Source organism: Camelus ferus, chromosome 20 (genome assembly GCF_009834535.1).
Source record: "Camelus ferus isolate YT-003-E chromosome 20, BCGSAC_Cfer_1.0, whole genome shotgun sequence".
Taxonomy (NCBI): Eukaryota; Metazoa; Chordata; class Mammalia; order Artiodactyla; family Camelidae; genus Camelus; species Camelus ferus.
The window spans coordinates 34687321-34706017 of NC_045715.1; the positions used below are offsets into that span (position 1 = coordinate 34687321).

An 18697-nucleotide genomic window follows, 5' to 3' on the forward strand; every position below is an offset into this window, starting at 1 on the left:
CATTCTAAGAGGGCAAACAGTAAGTCAACAACTAAACAAGCACAGTTATAGTATGATTCCAAGTACTGGAATGCTGACAAAAAATAAAGCAGGCACAGTAGGGTTAGAGAATAATGGAGAAGTAATTATTTTAGACCAGGCAATCAGGGATGGCTTTCCTGAGGAGTTGCCATTTGAACAAGAGGAGCCAGCTCTGCAAAGAAGTGAGACCAGGCTATTTCAGGCAGAGGAACTAGCCAATGCAAAGGCCGTGAGGTAGGGATAAGCTTATCATATTAAAGGGAAAATAAAACCATGATGAGTAAGTCAAAAGGGTATCATAGAAGATGAAGGGAGAGAGACAGGCAGGAACCAGAAACTACAAGACTCATACACTCGTACTTTGGATTTGATTCTGAGTGGTAGAAAACCACTGGAACGCTGAAAATATCACTTTGGCTACTGTGTGGGAAAGACTATAAGGTACAGAAGTGAAAGCAAGAAAATCAGTTAGGAGACTAGTCAAGTGAGAGATGACGATGGTTAGAAGTGGGAGAGCTTGGGTGAGGAAAAAGAAGAATAAAGGATTGCTCCTTTTTTTTTTTTTTTACTTAAATAGCAACATGAATGATGGTATCAATTACTGAGGTAGGGTCAACGGGCAAAATGCAGGTTGTGGATGGGGGCAGAGGTCAAGAATCCTACTGGGGGCATGTTGCCAATGATAATTCCCAATGGAGGCAGTTGGATGGAACAGATCAAAGTTCACGGTGGAGTCTGGGCTGGAGACACAAACTGGAGGTCATTAGCACTGAACGGTATTGCAGCTTCGGGCTTGGGAGCAGGATAGGAAGAGAAGAGGTCTCAGGACAGAGCCCTAGAATATTCATACATTCAGAACTTAAAAGGAGAAAGGGAGACTAGAAAAGAGGTCCGAAAAGCATCAGCCCATGACATAGGAAGAAGGCTGGGGAAGTTCTTTAGATCTGTTTGCAGCAGTTTCCACCTGAACAAAAAAACTCAGAGTCTCATTATTAGTGAAAGAAGAAAGACAATGATCTCTTCAGGGGTCCAGCCACAAAAACTGATGGCCAAATGGGCTGCAGTTGTAAAAGCAGGAAGAATAAGGAGGGCTTTTGATCGCAGTCCCCCAGCGACAGTTAGAAGATGGAGAAAAGGCAGGCAAAGAAGAAAGCATGCATCTACTCTCCCAGCTTTCCACAGTGAGAGTGTGCGGCTCTGATGAACGACAAAGAAAGACTCAGAAGCCAGAGGAGGTGGCTCCACGGCAGATGCCGTGAAATGCTGAGCACAGAGAGCACTGCTTTGGGCCCAGGTGACCAGAGAGCAGACTGTTCCCTCCACCTGTGCACAGGGGTGTGCCGGGAACCTAGACTTTTGACACAGACACAGGCAATCTCATGGAGGGCAAAACAGTGTTGTTGTGACACCTCTTAAGCACTCGACATGCCTGTGACACAACTCTAGAGCTCACTCAGTTCTCCAGGATTTTTGTTCCCACTGGACACACAGCCCGACCAGCTCCGTCACACTCGTGCTCCCCCTACTGGCGGTGGCGAGTTCAGAGAGCACTGACCTGTGTTGAAGAAGGATCCAGTCCATTCCCCCTCGGTTTTAGGAAATACAGAAACTGGTGGAGGTAGACCCAGGGCTCTCCCATCCAGATCCTTAAAGAGATATCTTCTGGGGCTTTCGCAATCTGGTTCAGAGCAGATCAGTGTTTCTAAATCTTTCCTGCGAAGACAGAGAGAAAGCAATTCTCTCATTTCTATGATGAGCAGAGAAAAGGAAGTATAGATTGGTAGTGCTGACCTTAGGAAAAATAAATTCAAGAGAATTTTGTTATTAACAATATGTTATATAGATAAGAAAGAAAACTCTATAGAATATGTTATTTCCAATTTATATGTTCAAGGAAGAAAAGACACTTATTAACCAAATATTCTGAATATCTAGATAGGTAATCTTTACATAAATTGTTAACCTTCTAAGATGTAAGATACAATAAAATGTTCCTAACTCTAATATCTACTAAACATGATGTAATCATTGCTTTATGGAACTTTCAGGCCTTGCAGTCTTCTAAGACTATCATCATAATATCAATTATATTTGTGCTATATGCAAACAAGGTAAAAAAAAAAGATGTTCTCATTCAACAAATATCTTGAAAGCCTACTGCTTGTAGGCTGGGGAATACAGTGGTGATAAAAATAGACATGGTTCCTTATACATTCAGAATTTAGGGTAGATACACAACTTACTGGCAATTAAAACATTGAATTCGAGAGAATTTACCTGATTTCCGCTGGTCTAATATTTTAGGTAACCTTGGTTATAATATTAAGTATTTACAGCATGGCAATAGGTGTCAGGTATTAATAGTACAAAGAATCAGATGCTAATATCATTTAGCTTTACAACTATTTGATCCCATAGGTAAGACATGAACATAAGGGAAATTGGACAGTAGAAAAAAAGTGACAGAACAACACAAATTGTGTACCTAATAATGTTTAGGTTCCAAAAATGATTCAGGGATAGTCACCAAAAAGAGACTGGTGTTGGACCAAACACATAAACTTTCTTTTTTTTTTAACTGAAGTACAGTCAGTTTACAATGATGTGTCAATTTCTGGTGTACAGCATGATGTTTCAGTCATACATATAAATGTACATGTTATTTTTTCATCTTCTTTTCCATTATAGGTTATTATAAGATATATAAATATATTCAATATCTTGTAGTAGCTTATGATGAGAAAGAATATGAAAATGAATGTATATTCATGTATGATTGAAGCATTGTGCTGTACACCAGAAATTGACACAACATTGTAAACTGATTATACCTCAATAAAAAAAATTAGATATTGAATACAGTTCCCTGTGCTAAACAGTTGGACCTTGTTGTTTATCTATTTCATATACAGTAGTGTGCATCTGCTATTTCCAAACTCCTAATTTATCCCCCACCCTTTCCCCTTTGGTAACCATAAAAACATTTTCTATGTCTGTGAGTCTGTTTCTGTTTTGTAAATAAGTTCATTTGTGTCTTTTTTTTTTTTTTTTTTTTAGATTCCACATATGAGTGATATCATGTGGCATTTTTCTTTTTCTTTCTGGCTTACTCACTTAGAATGATGACATTAGAGTGATTATTCCTGATTCTTTTCTTCCAACTTAAGACATTTTCCCCGGTGTTACAGGGGAGGAAAAAGTAACCCATTCTCCCTGCTTCTAACTTTCCAACTTCCTCTAATGGCAAAAAGAATTCCTTGTCTAGTTTTTGGATTCTTGAATAAAACTCGCAGCTTGTATGTTCAAGAACAGGAGTTACACGTGCTCCGTGTCTAAGCCGTATCGTTCATTATTCCTGACAGCAGACATGGTCTCCTTCTATCCACTAGTCCCTGCACAAAGGCTCCCAAGCCTTCTTCTGAAGACTAGTGACACCATACTTCATGGAAGATTCAGGAATTAGCGTCAATTTTTTTCCATTGACTTTGAAAATATCCCAAAGAAGTATCTCTAATAATGACAGAACAATTAAACAATATCAGTACAACTTGCACCCCATCACATCCCCATTTGTTAGCCAGAAGATGCCACACAGTGAATCTCAGATCCAAGAGAGAGAGCCTCCACCTTGTTAGTGAGAGAAATTGCAAAAATCATATATCAAAGGGCATGAATGTAGAAGGGTAAAGAATTGGAGCCAATCAGTCCACCATATCTTCCTAAAAGGACTTACTTCTACTCTCACTGATGATTTTATCCTTTAAAAAAAAAACTGTTTAGGTATTTGGAGAATGACCACATACTTCCTAAATATGGCTCATTATAAATATCAAAACTGGTACCTGGTTTGTAAAGGAGGAAAGTAGAACTTGTTTTTATCTTTGATCTTTCGCATCCTGGTCCTCTCTGCTGTTATTGGATGCACAACTCCAGTGTTCTCTGCATTGGGCAGGATGCAGACATCTAGATCATCACTATAGCAACTCTTCACAAAACTAGAAAAGGTCACATCTGAAAAAAAAAATTCAAGGTATCGTAACATTAGATCATATCACTACCAACCACAAATATCAACTACACAACCAAAATTTCTTATACTAACATATCTCCAGGGTAGTTCCAGGAGTTTACGTTGATCTTGACTTAAGATATCTTTCATTCTTGAATTCCAACACACTGAAGTCTTGAGACCAATACTTACCATCAAAGGTTTGATCAAGATCCAGTGGGGAGTGAGTACAACAGTAACAGAAGAGACCTTACAGAGGACTCTCCGCATAGGCTGTAGTATAACTGAACTTAATCCTCGCTGCCCCACCAACTACTTAACCTCAGTGAGGCACAACTTCTGAGTCTCAGCGTCCTCCTCTGTGTAATAGGAAAAATAACGCCTACCATAAGAGATTAGTCATATAATCCAATTAAATAATGGCTGTAAATTTCTTCAACATGTATAAAGAAACGGCTTTTTAAAGGAATCGCTCACTGTCATCATAAACCACCATGGTGGTTACCAGTACCCAGCAGGTGGTCCACTGAACAAGCACTGGACTACACGGTCCAGTGGATATAATTTCAAAATACTATTAAAGATGTTAAGCACAGACATATGAAACAACATTGCTTGGAAACGCAAACATCCTACCTTGAAGTTTTATGATGCCTGAAATGGAACGGCCACTCCTCACTTTGTGCCACGGCTCCCGAGGCCACTGATGTGGTTCGGAGGTGAACACAGGCCACAAAAGACCAACTCGACCCCCTCTGGGATTGGAAGGAGCTCGATCCGCCGAGGTCACGTTGGCAGAGCGGGGCTTGACTCTGTCCTGAATGCAGTCAAAAGATGAGCTTGTGGCCACAAGGACTGAATTCTTCAGCACAATCCATACATTTTCAATGTAACACTGTGGAGCAGAAGACACATACACTGCTGCCCAAAGGCCGACAGCATTGTCCACCAGAGTGACGTTCTCTACTTCCACGCTGTTCTGCACACGCAGCATGGCACCATAGTCAAAGTTCTTGAAAGCCAAGAAGCCAGAGACACTGGTACAGTTGTCAGGTCCACACTCCTGATAGAGATGGAGGCCATGAAGACATGAGTGCACCACGTTGTCAGACCAGAGAGCTTCGGGAGAGGAGCACCTGTGGCCCCGGACGTGAAACCCAAGTCGCTCTGATCCTGCCACAACGTTGCCATGGAGGTGAACGTCCTTGGCCTGATTCACTTTGATTCCTGCCACCCACACAGTAGACCATGCTGACTGTGTCATGAGAACCACAAGGTTATTGGAGAGAGAATAGCCTTGACCCTCCAAATCAATGCCGTGGCCCACTGTGCCAAACACCAGATTGTCATTTAAAATGATCCCACGACTGGCCACTGCACGAATGCCCCCACCGCAGCTTTGGTGCAGAGTCGAAGATATTATCCAGGATCCTGCCGACACGTTGGTGAGGTCGATGGATGAATACAACGGCGACCCCAAGTTCCGAATTTCCACATTGAAAAGTTGAAGGACACCTGCAAGCCAGACACATGGCATCAGGTACTTTCTTCCTCCCTCCCTCCAAAAGGCGGAAGCATGGGCCACTCATCGGCATCAGGAGATGCAGGTTTTTCATTAAAAGGCAATAGTTTATTTCCAGCGCCAGCACTATCCCGCACACCACTGAGTCTCACCAACAAAATAAGAATCATTAAAAATATCACACTACGGCCTGAGAAAGTCTCCTGTGCCTTCTGAAGAGCCTGGTGATAGGATGGGGGAGAGGAAAGAGACACAGGAAAGAGATAGGCTTTGCAGATGGGCACAGCTAGCTTAAAGATGCTGTGCACCTGTCTGCAGGGCTGGGTCAAGGGACCGGCTAAGAAAGAAGAGAATGGGGGCCACTCACCTCGAAGTCAGGTCTCCTCTCAGTAACCCCATGTGGAAAGGCCATAATCATCCCCACAAAGATACCACATGAGTGAAAATAATGGCCAACTACACACAATATTTTAAATCTTTTTAAGAGGAGTTTAAGTGCAAAACTTCTGCTCAATTTATGTCCAGAAACATGATATTCAATACATGCTTCCTGATTAAGACATAATAGAAGCAGTAACATATTTTAAGTGACTTTAAAGAATAATTTTTTTCTCTATTTCTAGTCCTAGCCATGCAATATTCCCTGTTTCATTTTCATAAATAACAGGATTTTCTACATTTTTTTTATGTCAAGAAAGGACAGCAAATTACTCAGTCTCATTGGGACTTCTACTTATCCTATTTTAAGCAGATATTGTTAAAACAGTATAAAATACAGCCACTAGATTGATTTAAAAATATGAGCACTAATTTATCAGTGTATATACTCTTGATAAAATAGAAAATAATATGAGCATTGAGGAAAAATGAAGTGAATTGATAAATATAACACCTAACTCTAAAAAGCACTCATTGCAAACCATGCACTATATTTAGCCATATGTATCTACATATCTCTGCATACCATATATATGCATTCTTTCTTTATTGAAGTACAGTCAGTTACAATGTGTCAGTCTCTCGTGTACAGCATCATGTCCCAGTCATGCATATATGTACATATATTTGTTTTCATATTCTTTTTAATTAAAGGTTATTACAAGATATTGAATACAGTTCCCTGTGCTCTACAGAAGAAACCTTTTTAAATCTATTTTTATACATAGTGGCTAACAATTGCAAATCTCAAACTCCCAAATTCATCCCTTCCCACCCCCTTTCCCAGTAACCATAAGATTGTTTACTATGTCTGTGAGTCTGTTTCTGTTTTGTAGATGAGTTCACAGTGTCCTTTTTTTTTTCTTTTTTTTTTTTTTTAGATTTCACATATGAGTGATAACACATATGACTGATAATTTTTGTAAAACTCCTACAAGATAGGTGCAGTGATTATCCCCATTTTACAGATAGGAAAACTGAGGCAGAGAAGCGGTAAGTAACACGCTGGGACTTGGACCTAGGCGCACAGATGCAGAGGCTGTGTGGTTAACTCACACACAAGCACAGAGGGGAAGAGTGTGGGACAAAATGGAGTCAAAGACACAGCTTTGCACTGAGATCCCGGTGACTGGGCTACAGCCCTGTGCCAACAACATATCTCATCGGCCACTTCTTTTCTTTCTTCTTTTTTTTTTTTTAAGGTACTGTTCAAGGTAAACTATAAAGTTATTTCCCTCAATAAAAACAGAGGGAGCTGTGGTGTTTTAGTAACAGTATTTCAAGCTCCAAGATGGTTGGTCCACCCTTACTCCTCCACCTTCCCCCTCCCCACCCCGTTTTCACAGATGAGAAACCTGAACCCTCGCAAATCAGCGACCAGAGGGAACCAGGCTGCTGCGAGGAGGGCGGATGAGGTATGTGTGTCCTTCTTTGTGGTCAGACAACAGAATTCCAATAGATCCAAATTCCTCAAAGGACGCTGATTCAGGAGACACTGGTAGATGGTGTGGAAATGTTCACAGAACGATAAAACTATTTGTCTGGAGATAACACTTCGGACGTAATTTGAAGTATCCCTCACCAGCAGCACACAGCTGAAAGGGCTCGTAGGACCTGCCCTCCAGGAACTCCAGCACAAAGGGCGCCAATGCCGGTGTGAGTCCACACGCAAAAGCTTATCTCTCAGAATGGAACATGGTTCTAGAATCTCAGCCAAGGCCATGCATCATTCTTATTTTACTTAGTGTGTTTCTTTTTTTTTTTTTTTTTAATGTCGTACTTGCATGGTTAAAATTCAGTTTTAAATTGTCCAAGATCTTTTGACTTGTGTGCATATTAAATCAACCAATGCAAACTAATCAAGTGTAAATACTTAAAATGTCTTGAGTATTTAAATGGAGAATTAAGCAACGATTTTGTTCACCACTCTTCTCTTAATTTTCCTTCGGTTCATCACAGTTCTGAGTACACCTTGCTGGATATTACTGGTCAGAAGGAGGAGAATGACAGAGGTCTCTGATTTAGAAGCAAGACGTGTAAATCCTGGCCTGCATTTCTGCCCTATAACCGTTCAACCCGTAGCTGGCAACCTTGTCCTACACCTGCAAATCCTGCCTCATCCAGGCTCTGGAACATAGTACAGAAAAATCCAAGGGTTCTTAATATAGTGCGGGGACCTGGATTGCATTCTGGAACAGAAAACGGACATTGGTGGAGAAACACGCAGAATCTCAATAATGTCTCATGTTCAGTCAATAGTCATGCACCAGTGTTCGTTTATTGGTTTTCACAAGCATATCAGAGTTGTGTCAGATATTCACAAGAGGGAAATCTAATGAAAGGTACACAGGAACTCTTCATACTCCCTTCACAACTTAAAAAAAAATCTAAAGTGATTATAAAATTGCAAATTTAACTAGGGTTTCAGAATCAGGCTTGAATTTGAAGGCTACCTCCACCACTTGGCAGCTGGATGACTTTTCCTTCTCTTCGTTTATTTAATTCATCCACATTTACTGAGCACTCAATACCCAGCACTTCCTCTACTAGGACAAGAGGGCTGAGAGCCCCAACCTTACCCTCAAGAAGTTCACAAGCTCATAACAAAGTTTCACAAATAAGCAGGCAAATTTATGATAGACTCTGTTTCCATCCACAAAGAAAGAGGATAAAATGTCTCTCTAACAAGGATATTAGGATTAAATGAAATAAAACAGGTGTGAGGAGGAGCATGGTTCCTGATCCACAAAGAAGCATCCAACACAGATTCCCTTTCCCTTCCCCGGGGACGACCTAAGAGCCGTAACCAGCAGGCTGAGGCTCAGGCCCGAGTCCGGCCTGCGGGTGGTTCACCTCTGGCTCTGATGCTCCGCTCTGAGAACTGACCTTCTCTCCTGCTCCTGTGACCAGGCTCCTGCCTGGTTTCTTGCAGTTTCCATGAAAAGGGGCCCTGTCTTGTGCTCCCTCCCTAACCCTCCATCTTCATAAACTACTGGGTAGTTGTGTGTTTATGCATCCAGAACTCAGCCTCTGTCTCAGCCTTCCAGAACAGGGTTCTGCCACCTCCACGCAGACATTTTGGACCAGATCATCCTTTCTGGTGGGAAGCTGTCCTGTGCATTGTACAATGCTGAGCATCTCCCCGCTGGGTGCCAGAAGCTCTGCTAAAGTTGTGACAAGCAAAAATGTCTCCAGATAGTGCCGAATGTCCTTTGGAAGGAAGGGCCAAGCAAAATCACTTCTGTTGAGGACAGATGGAGCGAGGCTCATGGAGAGAGAGCTTGTTCTAAGGACCAGAAATCCTGAACCTTTGATTTAAGGACCAAACACTGCCCTTTACCATACTGGTAAAACAGAAGTGCCCACCAAAAGTGTCCTATGCTCAAATATTTGGGAAGTGGTTAGGTCTTTTATGCCTGGCTTTCTAAGTCTTTATTATATTTATGGACACAGCGACTTTCTAAGCTGGAGCTTTATTTGACTAGGAAATGACTTTGGACAATCATATGAAGGAATCCAAGTTTAAGAACTAAGGTACTAATCAAATAATTTTGCAGCATTCCAAAAGCGCTACAGCTTGAAAGAAATGAGAGAAACTGAACTGATTCTTAAAGCAGTCTAGAACATGCAAATCATTCTTCTTTAAATGTACACTATTAATTTATAGCAGGAGATGAGGCCTGCCATCAGATAGCACATGCTACTGGGAAAGAGTAATAGAAATTCAGGAAAGAGATAAAATTCAAGGGGTCATTAAATCATCCATAATTTCAAAGCAGAGGAAATTTCACATCTGCCAGAGATGTTTTTCTGAGGTAAAAATGAGCGTATGTGCTAATAGCTAATATATTATTTTAACATCACACTGATAATTAAGCACAGATTAGGATGGAGAATTCGTGGCTTCTCAGACCACAAAGGAGCAACTATTTTGAACATTGTATTTTGTATGTGAAAATTCCCACTGTTGTCATTTCTGAGTGTCCCAGATGCCTTGGTTCCCAATTGGTCATGCTTAGAGACTTAAAATTTTATTTACCTGAAAATTCTTCCATGCTGGACTTCCTGAAGGACCCCACGAGCAGTCTCCCCCTACACGCTGTATCAGGCTGGATTTGTATATTCCGGGTCAAAAGTCCAACCTCAGCAGCCAGACGAACAGATCGGCCATCCTCCATCACGTGGACGCTTCCTGGGGCAGTGGGAATTGGGGGAGAAAAAAACTTTAAAAACCTATTTCAGAAATCCTCAGCTGGGGACCCAGGGAACCTGGCAAATGAAAACACTCCTTTCCCCGCAGAAGACCTCCCAACATTAAGGCCTGCTTTTCCTCGGGGCGTTCTCCACAAACGTCAGCTGAGAAATGAAAAGCGCCTTCCCGGGTCTCTCTTTGGGATCAGAGTGAGAGTGTTTGAGCAAGAATTCATTTCTCCTCAGTCACTGTGGGTCTTGGGACAGGCGGCTGGTGCGAGGATGTCAGGGCAGACGGGTCCAATTAGGGGCATCCCCAACCTTCGATTCATCAGTGTGAGATTTCCGCGTCTGGTTGTGCATGGTCCGTGGACCTCTTTCACGCGAGGGAGGAACCCCCGATCAACTGAGGCAGCGACAGGACCCAAGCAGCAGCAGCAGCGCCCTCTCCTGGTGGGCCTGGAGCTCATCGCTCCCCGAAGGAGCTTTCTCAGCCTTGCTGGTTGGTGCCACGACCCACCATTCACATTTCACCTTGCATCTTACTGGCGAAGATTGCTAACAATTTCTCTTTTCCTGCCACTCTTTAAAAACAAAATCATCCCTGAAACTGTGATTTAGAAACTGTTTTAGCCAGAGTCCTGTGGAAAGCACATATTTCCCTCTCACATATCAGAGACAAAAAGATATCCTCTAACTCTTCTATTTCCGTGTTTTATTAGTTAGTAACTATATTTCCTGGGTTAAATGTATTTATTAGACTTAACCAGGAAATATGGTTATTTACTATTTATATGCCATATGTTTGAAGTGTATATTGTGTGTTAAAATACTCAGTACTTTTTTTTAAGAAAAACATACTTGGCTTCTATCTGTCTGTCTGTCTGTCTATCTATCTATCTATCTTTGGTGGTGGTAGCAGTAACAGTCAATACAAAAGATAAACTTTCAGTGAGGAAGGGCACATTCCTAAGTGTGGAAGAAGAAGTCATTATTTACAATAACTACCACATTCTAAGTGATTGTGTGATTCAATGTGCCAGGAAATGAACTGGAAACTCATCTCCCATAAGGTTTATTCTGGCTTAGCCATGAAAATGCCCGGTGACCTTGAACAAGATTCTTAGCCCTTCTGCTCGCTTCTACAAGTCCCATTATAAATAAAAAGTTAAAAAATTCCCTGATGTCAAAGTATTTTTTTAAAAAAAAATTAGGCAATAAAATTAATGAAGGGATGTAGATAAAGGCTTCTAGGATGAGCCTAGGGCAGTAATAAAGTATTACCCATCCCCCTGGAACACTGATCAGATCCAAGGTCCCCAGGCAGGTGACTGAACGCGTTTTTCTGGGCTCATTCACTTCCCTTAACTAACAAACCAAAGCCTTACCAATGTGCCGGTGTTTGAGCCGTTCATGAATCCTGATATGATGGCCCTTGACTTCTTTCACAGTGAGGACCTCAGCTTCGTGAGGCTCATAAGAAGAGGAACTCAGGACAATCTTGTCGTGGGGTCGCCAATCCACCGTGTCTTCTACTATAATTCTGTAACAGTGTAAAGATGATACTCAGCATACGGGCTGTGCGACACAGATCACCCACTAACTTCGGGGAGGAAAGGAAATCCACTGCAAGCAACAATTCCCACCAGGGAGGTTAAAGCAGACATATCAAGCCAACACAGAGAAAAAGAGCTTTTTGCAAAAATGTAATGCTAATGGAGTTAATCTTCTGGCTTGTATGTACACAACACAGAGACAGCAAAGATATTCTGTGGTCATGAAGTACAAGATAAAGGAACAAGAAAAAGTTCTAGAGTTGAGTATATGCCTTCTACACATGGTTTCCTAAAATGGAAATCTTCTTCCTCAACTGCGAAACAGTTTGAATCATGAAGGTATTTTTCAGGAGGGATGTTTTCTCAGATTTGCTGAAGACTTCTAATACCGCTTTCAGACAATTCACCATCATGCATTAAGGCTCACACTTTTACAGTCAAGCAGACAATGCGAATCCGAGAGGTCTCAGTAACTGTGTGACCTTGAGAAATCACTTAACTCTTCTGAGTTTCACATCTTCATTTGAAAAGTGACAATATTTGGAGCTTCCTTTCGCCATCCCTTGGTCATTGAAACGATATACAAGCCCCCGTGTCCCTGTCTTTGAAGTAAAAGGCTTTTGCTCTAGGATCTTAGGTCTCCACTGAGCCTCAAAAAGGCTGGCTCAAGAGTTAGTGATTAGGAAATGTGGAGACGTAGAAACAAAGAATAGCTGTTGGTCTGGGAAACCGGTAACAATTTAGACTATAAACCCACCACATGGCAGAATCATCAAAGATATAGATAAAGGCCTGACACACCGTTCCTAAGTTGTTTTTACAGGAAACAGACCCCCACCAGATGAGAACTGCTGACCACAAGCATATAGACCCCATACTGGTTGAAGCCAGAAAGTTGATGATGCTTGAAACTTCACCTTGAGGCCAACCAATCTGAAAATTGTGCATGAGCTGATCATGCCCCCTACAGCCCCCTCCCTCATGCTGCCTTTAAATTCCTTCCCTGAAGGCCATCAGGGAGTTCAGATTTCGAGCACAAGCTGCCCATTCTCCTTGAGTGGTGCCCAGCAATAAACGCTGTACTTTCCTTCTTCTGCACACGGGCCAGCAGACACAAATTTGGTTCGTTAACATTATTGCAGGAACAAAGGTATGCATTCCTTGAATGTGTTATGTTTCAAGCATATATATATAAAACAATGAGGGTTTCATTCATTTTTGTTTATTTTAACTCACATTTAATAAACAATTTTGTTCAGTCTTTCACTGCTGCCTAGCTTTTCCTAGTGAGTGTGTCTACTTTATTCTGCATTCACATTCATTATTGACTTCAATGACATAAGTTTATATTGTCTGCCTCTTTTGCTAATGCTCTTATTTTAGCAAGTTTTGACAATAAAGTCTCCTTTACCAGTAAATGTTCATCCAGGCAACAGGTCCATGTGATTAGGCAACACATGTTGACTGAGCAACTGGTATGTATCAGACACCATAGTAGGTGCTAGAGACACAATGGTAAATAAAACATATACACTGTCTTTAAAAAGCAAATGAGATGGGGAATAAAAACACATTGAGAACATTTGAGGATGGAGGGTCCCCATAAGCCTACTCTTCTCTGGTTGTTCGTTTCTTGGGAAATTATACCACACTTCACCCAGTTGCTCAGATCAAAAATTCTACAGTGACCTTTGATTCTTCCCTTTTACCCAACCCATCAGCAAATCACGTTGCCTCCATCTTCAAGGTGTATTTAACCACTTCTTTCCTCCTCCATCACTCCCACCCGAACTAAACCATCAGTACATGTCACCTGAAAGACGGCAATGTTATTGCAGTAACAGTTGATCTCTCTGTTTCTACTTTTGTCCCCCTAACAGTCAATCCTCCGCACAGTGTCAGTCAGATTCAAACACAAATTGAACCCTGTCCCTGCCCTGTTTAAAATCTTCCAATGACCATGATAAAATCTAAAACCTTTATCATAGGATTGATATAGTAGCCATTTAATTTCAAAGAACACATGGTCTCCCTTTGAAGACTCATGGTAAAACATACTTAACACTTGTAATGAGTAAAAAAAAAATTCATTTTAATTCAGGTATATAATCTCTCTTGATTTATCTGCAATCCAAAAAACCAATTTAATTTAGAGATAAACTGATATAATAGTATATAACAAAAGAAAATATATTTTTTCAAACATCTTGCTAAGGTTACTTTGTTTGGTAGTGTAAGAAATGAGCCTAAGTTTATAAAGTTAAAGTTTATAAAGTCTGAGTTTACAAAATGAAATTTATCCTCCAAAGATATTACTCTAACATTCCTCATAAAATAAAGCAATTATATACAAATGAATTCAGAGCTACAATTCTGTTGGTGAAAATTCATAAAGGGGTCCAAGTAAAATCTGGACCCATAACAATACGTTAGAAAGACTTATTAAACTGACTTTCAACAGTAGGAAGATTGTAGGTCAATGTTTAAAGAAACATTTTAATAAGATCTGTAGTTCAGTTAATACAGTACTAGTATCAGCTTGCCGGGTTCAATAATGTCAATGATTATGTAAGATCTCATGAGGGACTGGTGAGTAAAGGGTACCTGGGAACTCTGTACTATTTTTGCAACTCCTTGTGAGTCTTAAATTATTTCACAAATTGTTAAAAGGTTAAAAAAAGAAATTATCCATAAAATGAATACATTATGCTAATTATATACATCATTCATCCAAACTCATGAAAATACTACTCCTCAGGACTGATTCTAAGTAACTTTGTTTCGAATATGATTTTGTTTTTAATATTTGTAATACATAGAACACGAGCCCAGGAATCAGACAAACCATGGTAAAAATTCAGCCTCAGGAACCCCTAGCTTTATAAACTCAGAAGTTTCATTTAACTTCTCCAGCCTCAGTTTTCATATCTGTAAAATGCAGGTGCTAAGACCTAACTTACAGCGCTGAGAGATTTAGATGAGATCACGTACGTAACATACTGGGTATTTGCCTGACACAGAGTAAGCCCACAGGACAAGAACTCAATAAGTGGGAGCTAGTTAATTACTATTGATAGTTTTAATTAATAAAATTGAGTTTCTTTCAAAATAGCCTGTAGCTCAGATCCTGAATGAGGTTTTAACACATCCTTATAAGAAAAATCCATTCATACGGCTCCTGCCAAATTCCAACTTGCTAACCTTATAATAATTAGAGATTCTTATTGATCCCAGTTGGAAATGCATACCTCACAAATCCTTTTGCATAAAAAGGCACTTCAGACTCAACATGATCAAATCCGAACTCATAATCTTTTCCCCCAGATTTAGTCCTCTCCTAGTGAGTGGTACCCAACCTTCCATCTACACAGCCCAGAACCAAGAAAGCACCGCACCCCCAATTCATCTCAGAGATGTTATCTCCTCTCTGTGTATCTGCCCACTTCTCTCCGTTGCCACTTCAGCTCCTGACTAAAAGCTATACCATCTCCTGCTTGCATCTCCTAAGTGGTGTCCCCAAGCCCGTTTTTGACCCTTCCTGTTGTCTGCATTGCACATACAATGATTTTTTTTTTTTTTTTAGATAAAAAAATGTGGTTATCGGTGCTACCTCCCACCCATACTATCCTCTTAGAAACCTAAAACAGCTGCACGGTGCTCGTAAGAGGCTAAACACTGAAATACTTGGTATCACCGATGAATATGGCGCTGACCCAGACCTGCCCCCTGGGAACCCCGCCACGCTTGGACCGTCCTCTCCTCATTAGCCATCTTGGCCTTCTCTCCAGTCCCTCATGTTCTCCGTCCTTCCTCCCACCACAGAGTGTCCTCTTGGGCCTTTGCCTCTCAACCACCTGGGCTGACCCCTCCTTCTAGGATGACTCCCTGTCATTGTCTCCCTGAGCCCCAAGTTTTATATCAAATTGCCGTCTTCACATCTCTGTCTGGTAGCACATTCCTGCCATCGCCCGCCCTGACAAGTCTGCTCCTCTCCCCGTCTTCCCTCCATCGTGCACCAGGTTGATCCATCCAAACACTTGAAGGACTCGCCTGACATCAACATTCAATCAACCCATCAGCAGGTCCGCTCAGCGCCATTTCTTCTCTCCATCTCCACTGTCTCCTCCACAGTCCTAGACACCGTGACTTTTGGCCTCAGCTGGCCTCCTGATATCCCAGCTTCTGCTCTGGTCTCCACGATCCATCATCTTCCCAGCAGCCAGAGTGGTTTTCAAAACACAAATCGGATTCCATCAATTTCCCCGCGTAAAACTTTTCAGTGATTTTCCCTTTGCCCTCTCAGACCTAAACACAGTACCGTGGGACTGGGCATTTGTAATGTCATACAACTCTACCCTCTGCTCACTCTGGTCCAGCGATAGAGACCTCCTTTCTGTTCTCCATCCCCCAGAGGCCACCTCAGAGACAATGCTGTGTGTCCCTCCTTCCCCATGCTCATCAAACAGGTGAGCCCTCTTACCATTCAGACCTCAGCTTAAATGTCCCTTCTCCAGAAAGATCGTCCCTGTCCATTCGCTGTAAAAGGGTGCACCTCATACTCCCCAGCTACCTTGGATCACACCACTTTGTTAATTTCCTAACATGAACATTTTTTAATCTGCAACTCTGTCATTTATATTTCTGTATTTGCTTCTTTATTGCCTATGTCTCTCCACCAAGATACGACAGCCCATACGACAGCTGTCTCTTCAAATTTGTCTCTAGGTCTGCAGTGCTGACAACAACCCCTGGTACAAGGTAGATACTCATTGGATGTTTGTTGAATGACTGAACGGTGTTTGCTCTGGCGAGAGCATTCTTTACACACACACACTGCCCCCACTTTTAAAGAAGGCCCCCTCAACTCTCAGGTCCCACCTCTGAAATCACTTTTCAGGGGAGCCTTCTGTAACCACAATGACTGCCGCAAGTTCTCATGTTCTCAGAATCCTACGTAGCCTTTCTTCATAGCACTTATCGCAGATGTAATTTTACATTTACTTTATATTTATTTGATTAATGTCTGGGGGCAGAGACCATGTCGATTTTCACCTGTTATGGTGTCTTCAGGTCATAGCTTAATATTTGACACACTGTTAGAATTCACAAAAATCATGCGGAATAAATATATAACAATGCTAAAATAACTACAAATGTAACAACTACTCTGCGATGACGTAAAGCACAGCAAAGCAGTTGCTAACTACCATTTCACCAAGAGGGATCCTTGCTGTGCTGTGTGCCCTTCCAGACTCTTCTCTGTCCACTACATGCATACATAAATATTATTTTATATTATTTACAAGACTATACTAATACGTAATACTATCTGCCCCACCCCCTGAAAGCTCACATCTCTTCCCCTTTGTCAACTTGGAATTCACTCTTTTTCACTTTTGCCAATTTAAAATTTTTAAATGGCATTTAATTTTTGTTTAATTAATATTTATTTCAGGTCTAGTATAGAAGAACACTTTCCCTTATGTTCACTAGTCAGATGTATGTCTTCTTTTGAGATTCATGTATTCAAACTCTTTAGCAATTATTCTTCTGATATGTTCCTACTGTTTTTTTTTATTCCTAAGAGTTCTTCACATATAAAAATACTAGCCTTCCATTTGTATTATTATAAATTGCAAATATTTTCTCATTGGTCATGCACCCTTTCATTTGGTAATTGACATGCAGAAATATTAATTATTTTACGTTGTCAAATCTATTATTTCTTGCTGTTATGGTGGTTGTATTTCTTGTTACGATCAGACAAGTACTTCCTAGTTTAATATTACATAATATTTACTTAAATGTTCTTCAAATAATTGTATTTTTTTTACCTTTAATTCTTTTAAACCCATTTATAATTTAAAGTGTTAAGTGAGAATCTAATCTTATATTTTTCCAAAGCATTGACCAATTATTCCATCACAAGTTTTCAACTAAATTGAAATGCTAACTTACTCCAGTTCTAAACAGTAATACACACCTGGGTCTATCGCTCAGTAGTCTTTTCTGTTCAGGTGCCAATAACAATAAAGTAATTACTCATATTAAAGGTATATATATATATATATATAGTAATAGCTGGTAATGTTTGGCTATCTTCAAGTGTTTATTGTTCCAAAAGGCTTAGATTTAATGAGTTAGATTCCAAATGTGTGTGATTGGCTTGTGATTAAAGTTGCATTAGATTTGACATGTTTAAAATATTGAGCCTTTCCACTTATGTTATGCATCACCATTTATTCCAGTCTCCTCTCATGCTTTTGACTAGTGTTTTATAGATTTGCTTGTATAGCTCCTGTTTTTCCTTAAGTTTATTTATAGATATTTAAAGTGAAATTTTAAATAAGATTTTACATTGTAATTGAAAACTTTATTGCTCACATATTACAAGGCTATTGATTTGTGCATTTACTGAATGCAATTGACAGTTTTTCAGATGACCAGTTTTCTAGGACAAAAATGTATGTAATCCATAAAAAAAAATGATAGTTTGGATTCCTTTCAATAGTAATGCATTTTTTCTTGATTCAGTATACTGGCTAAAATTTAATAACAATATTTAATGATTATTTTTAATCACACTGCACTGCAATACACAGTGATTTTTTTTCACACAGTGATTTTTAATGTTAGTTTTTCCATTAAATAGAAAGTTGTTTATTTGAGAGACATTTTTAGCTATTTATTTTATATTTTTATTTAAAGCAGTGATTCTCAACTAATGACTAACCCACCCTATTAATAAACATTGATTTAAGGATGTATCCTTGTAGTCTTAAGTTATTGCTTATTCCAAGAGTGCAAGCTGAATTTTATTAAATGCATTTCTGTTTTGCGCCAAACTGAACATGTTCTTTGTCTTTATACTTATTGTTTAGGTAAATTATATCAGTGAATTGTTTCTTTACTTGAACAAATCACACTCTTTTTTTTCTAATAAATTTCTGGATTTTATTT

General features: G+C 40.2%; 1 protein-coding gene across 9 annotated transcripts in view; it reads right to left on the minus strand.

The window, feature by feature from the left end:
* Nucleotides 1–18697, minus strand: part of PKHD1 (PKHD1 ciliary IPT domain containing fibrocystin/polyductin) — a 368837-nt gene that overhangs the window by 89096 nt on the left and 261044 nt on the right. For all 9 annotated transcript variants that reach the window (XM_032463248.1, XM_032463247.1, XM_032463246.1 and 6 more), the window contains 5 exons: nt 11570–11724; nt 10030–10182; nt 4667–5545; nt 3864–4032; nt 1577–1734 (listed from right to left, as the gene is read on the minus strand). In XM_032463248.1, the coding sequence (XP_032319139.1) occupies nt 1577–1734; nt 3864–4032; nt 4667–5545; nt 10030–10182; nt 11570–11724 (1514 nt within the window). The remainder of the gene's footprint in view (nt 1–1576; nt 1735–3863; nt 4033–4666; nt 5546–10029; nt 10183–11569; nt 11725–18697) is intronic.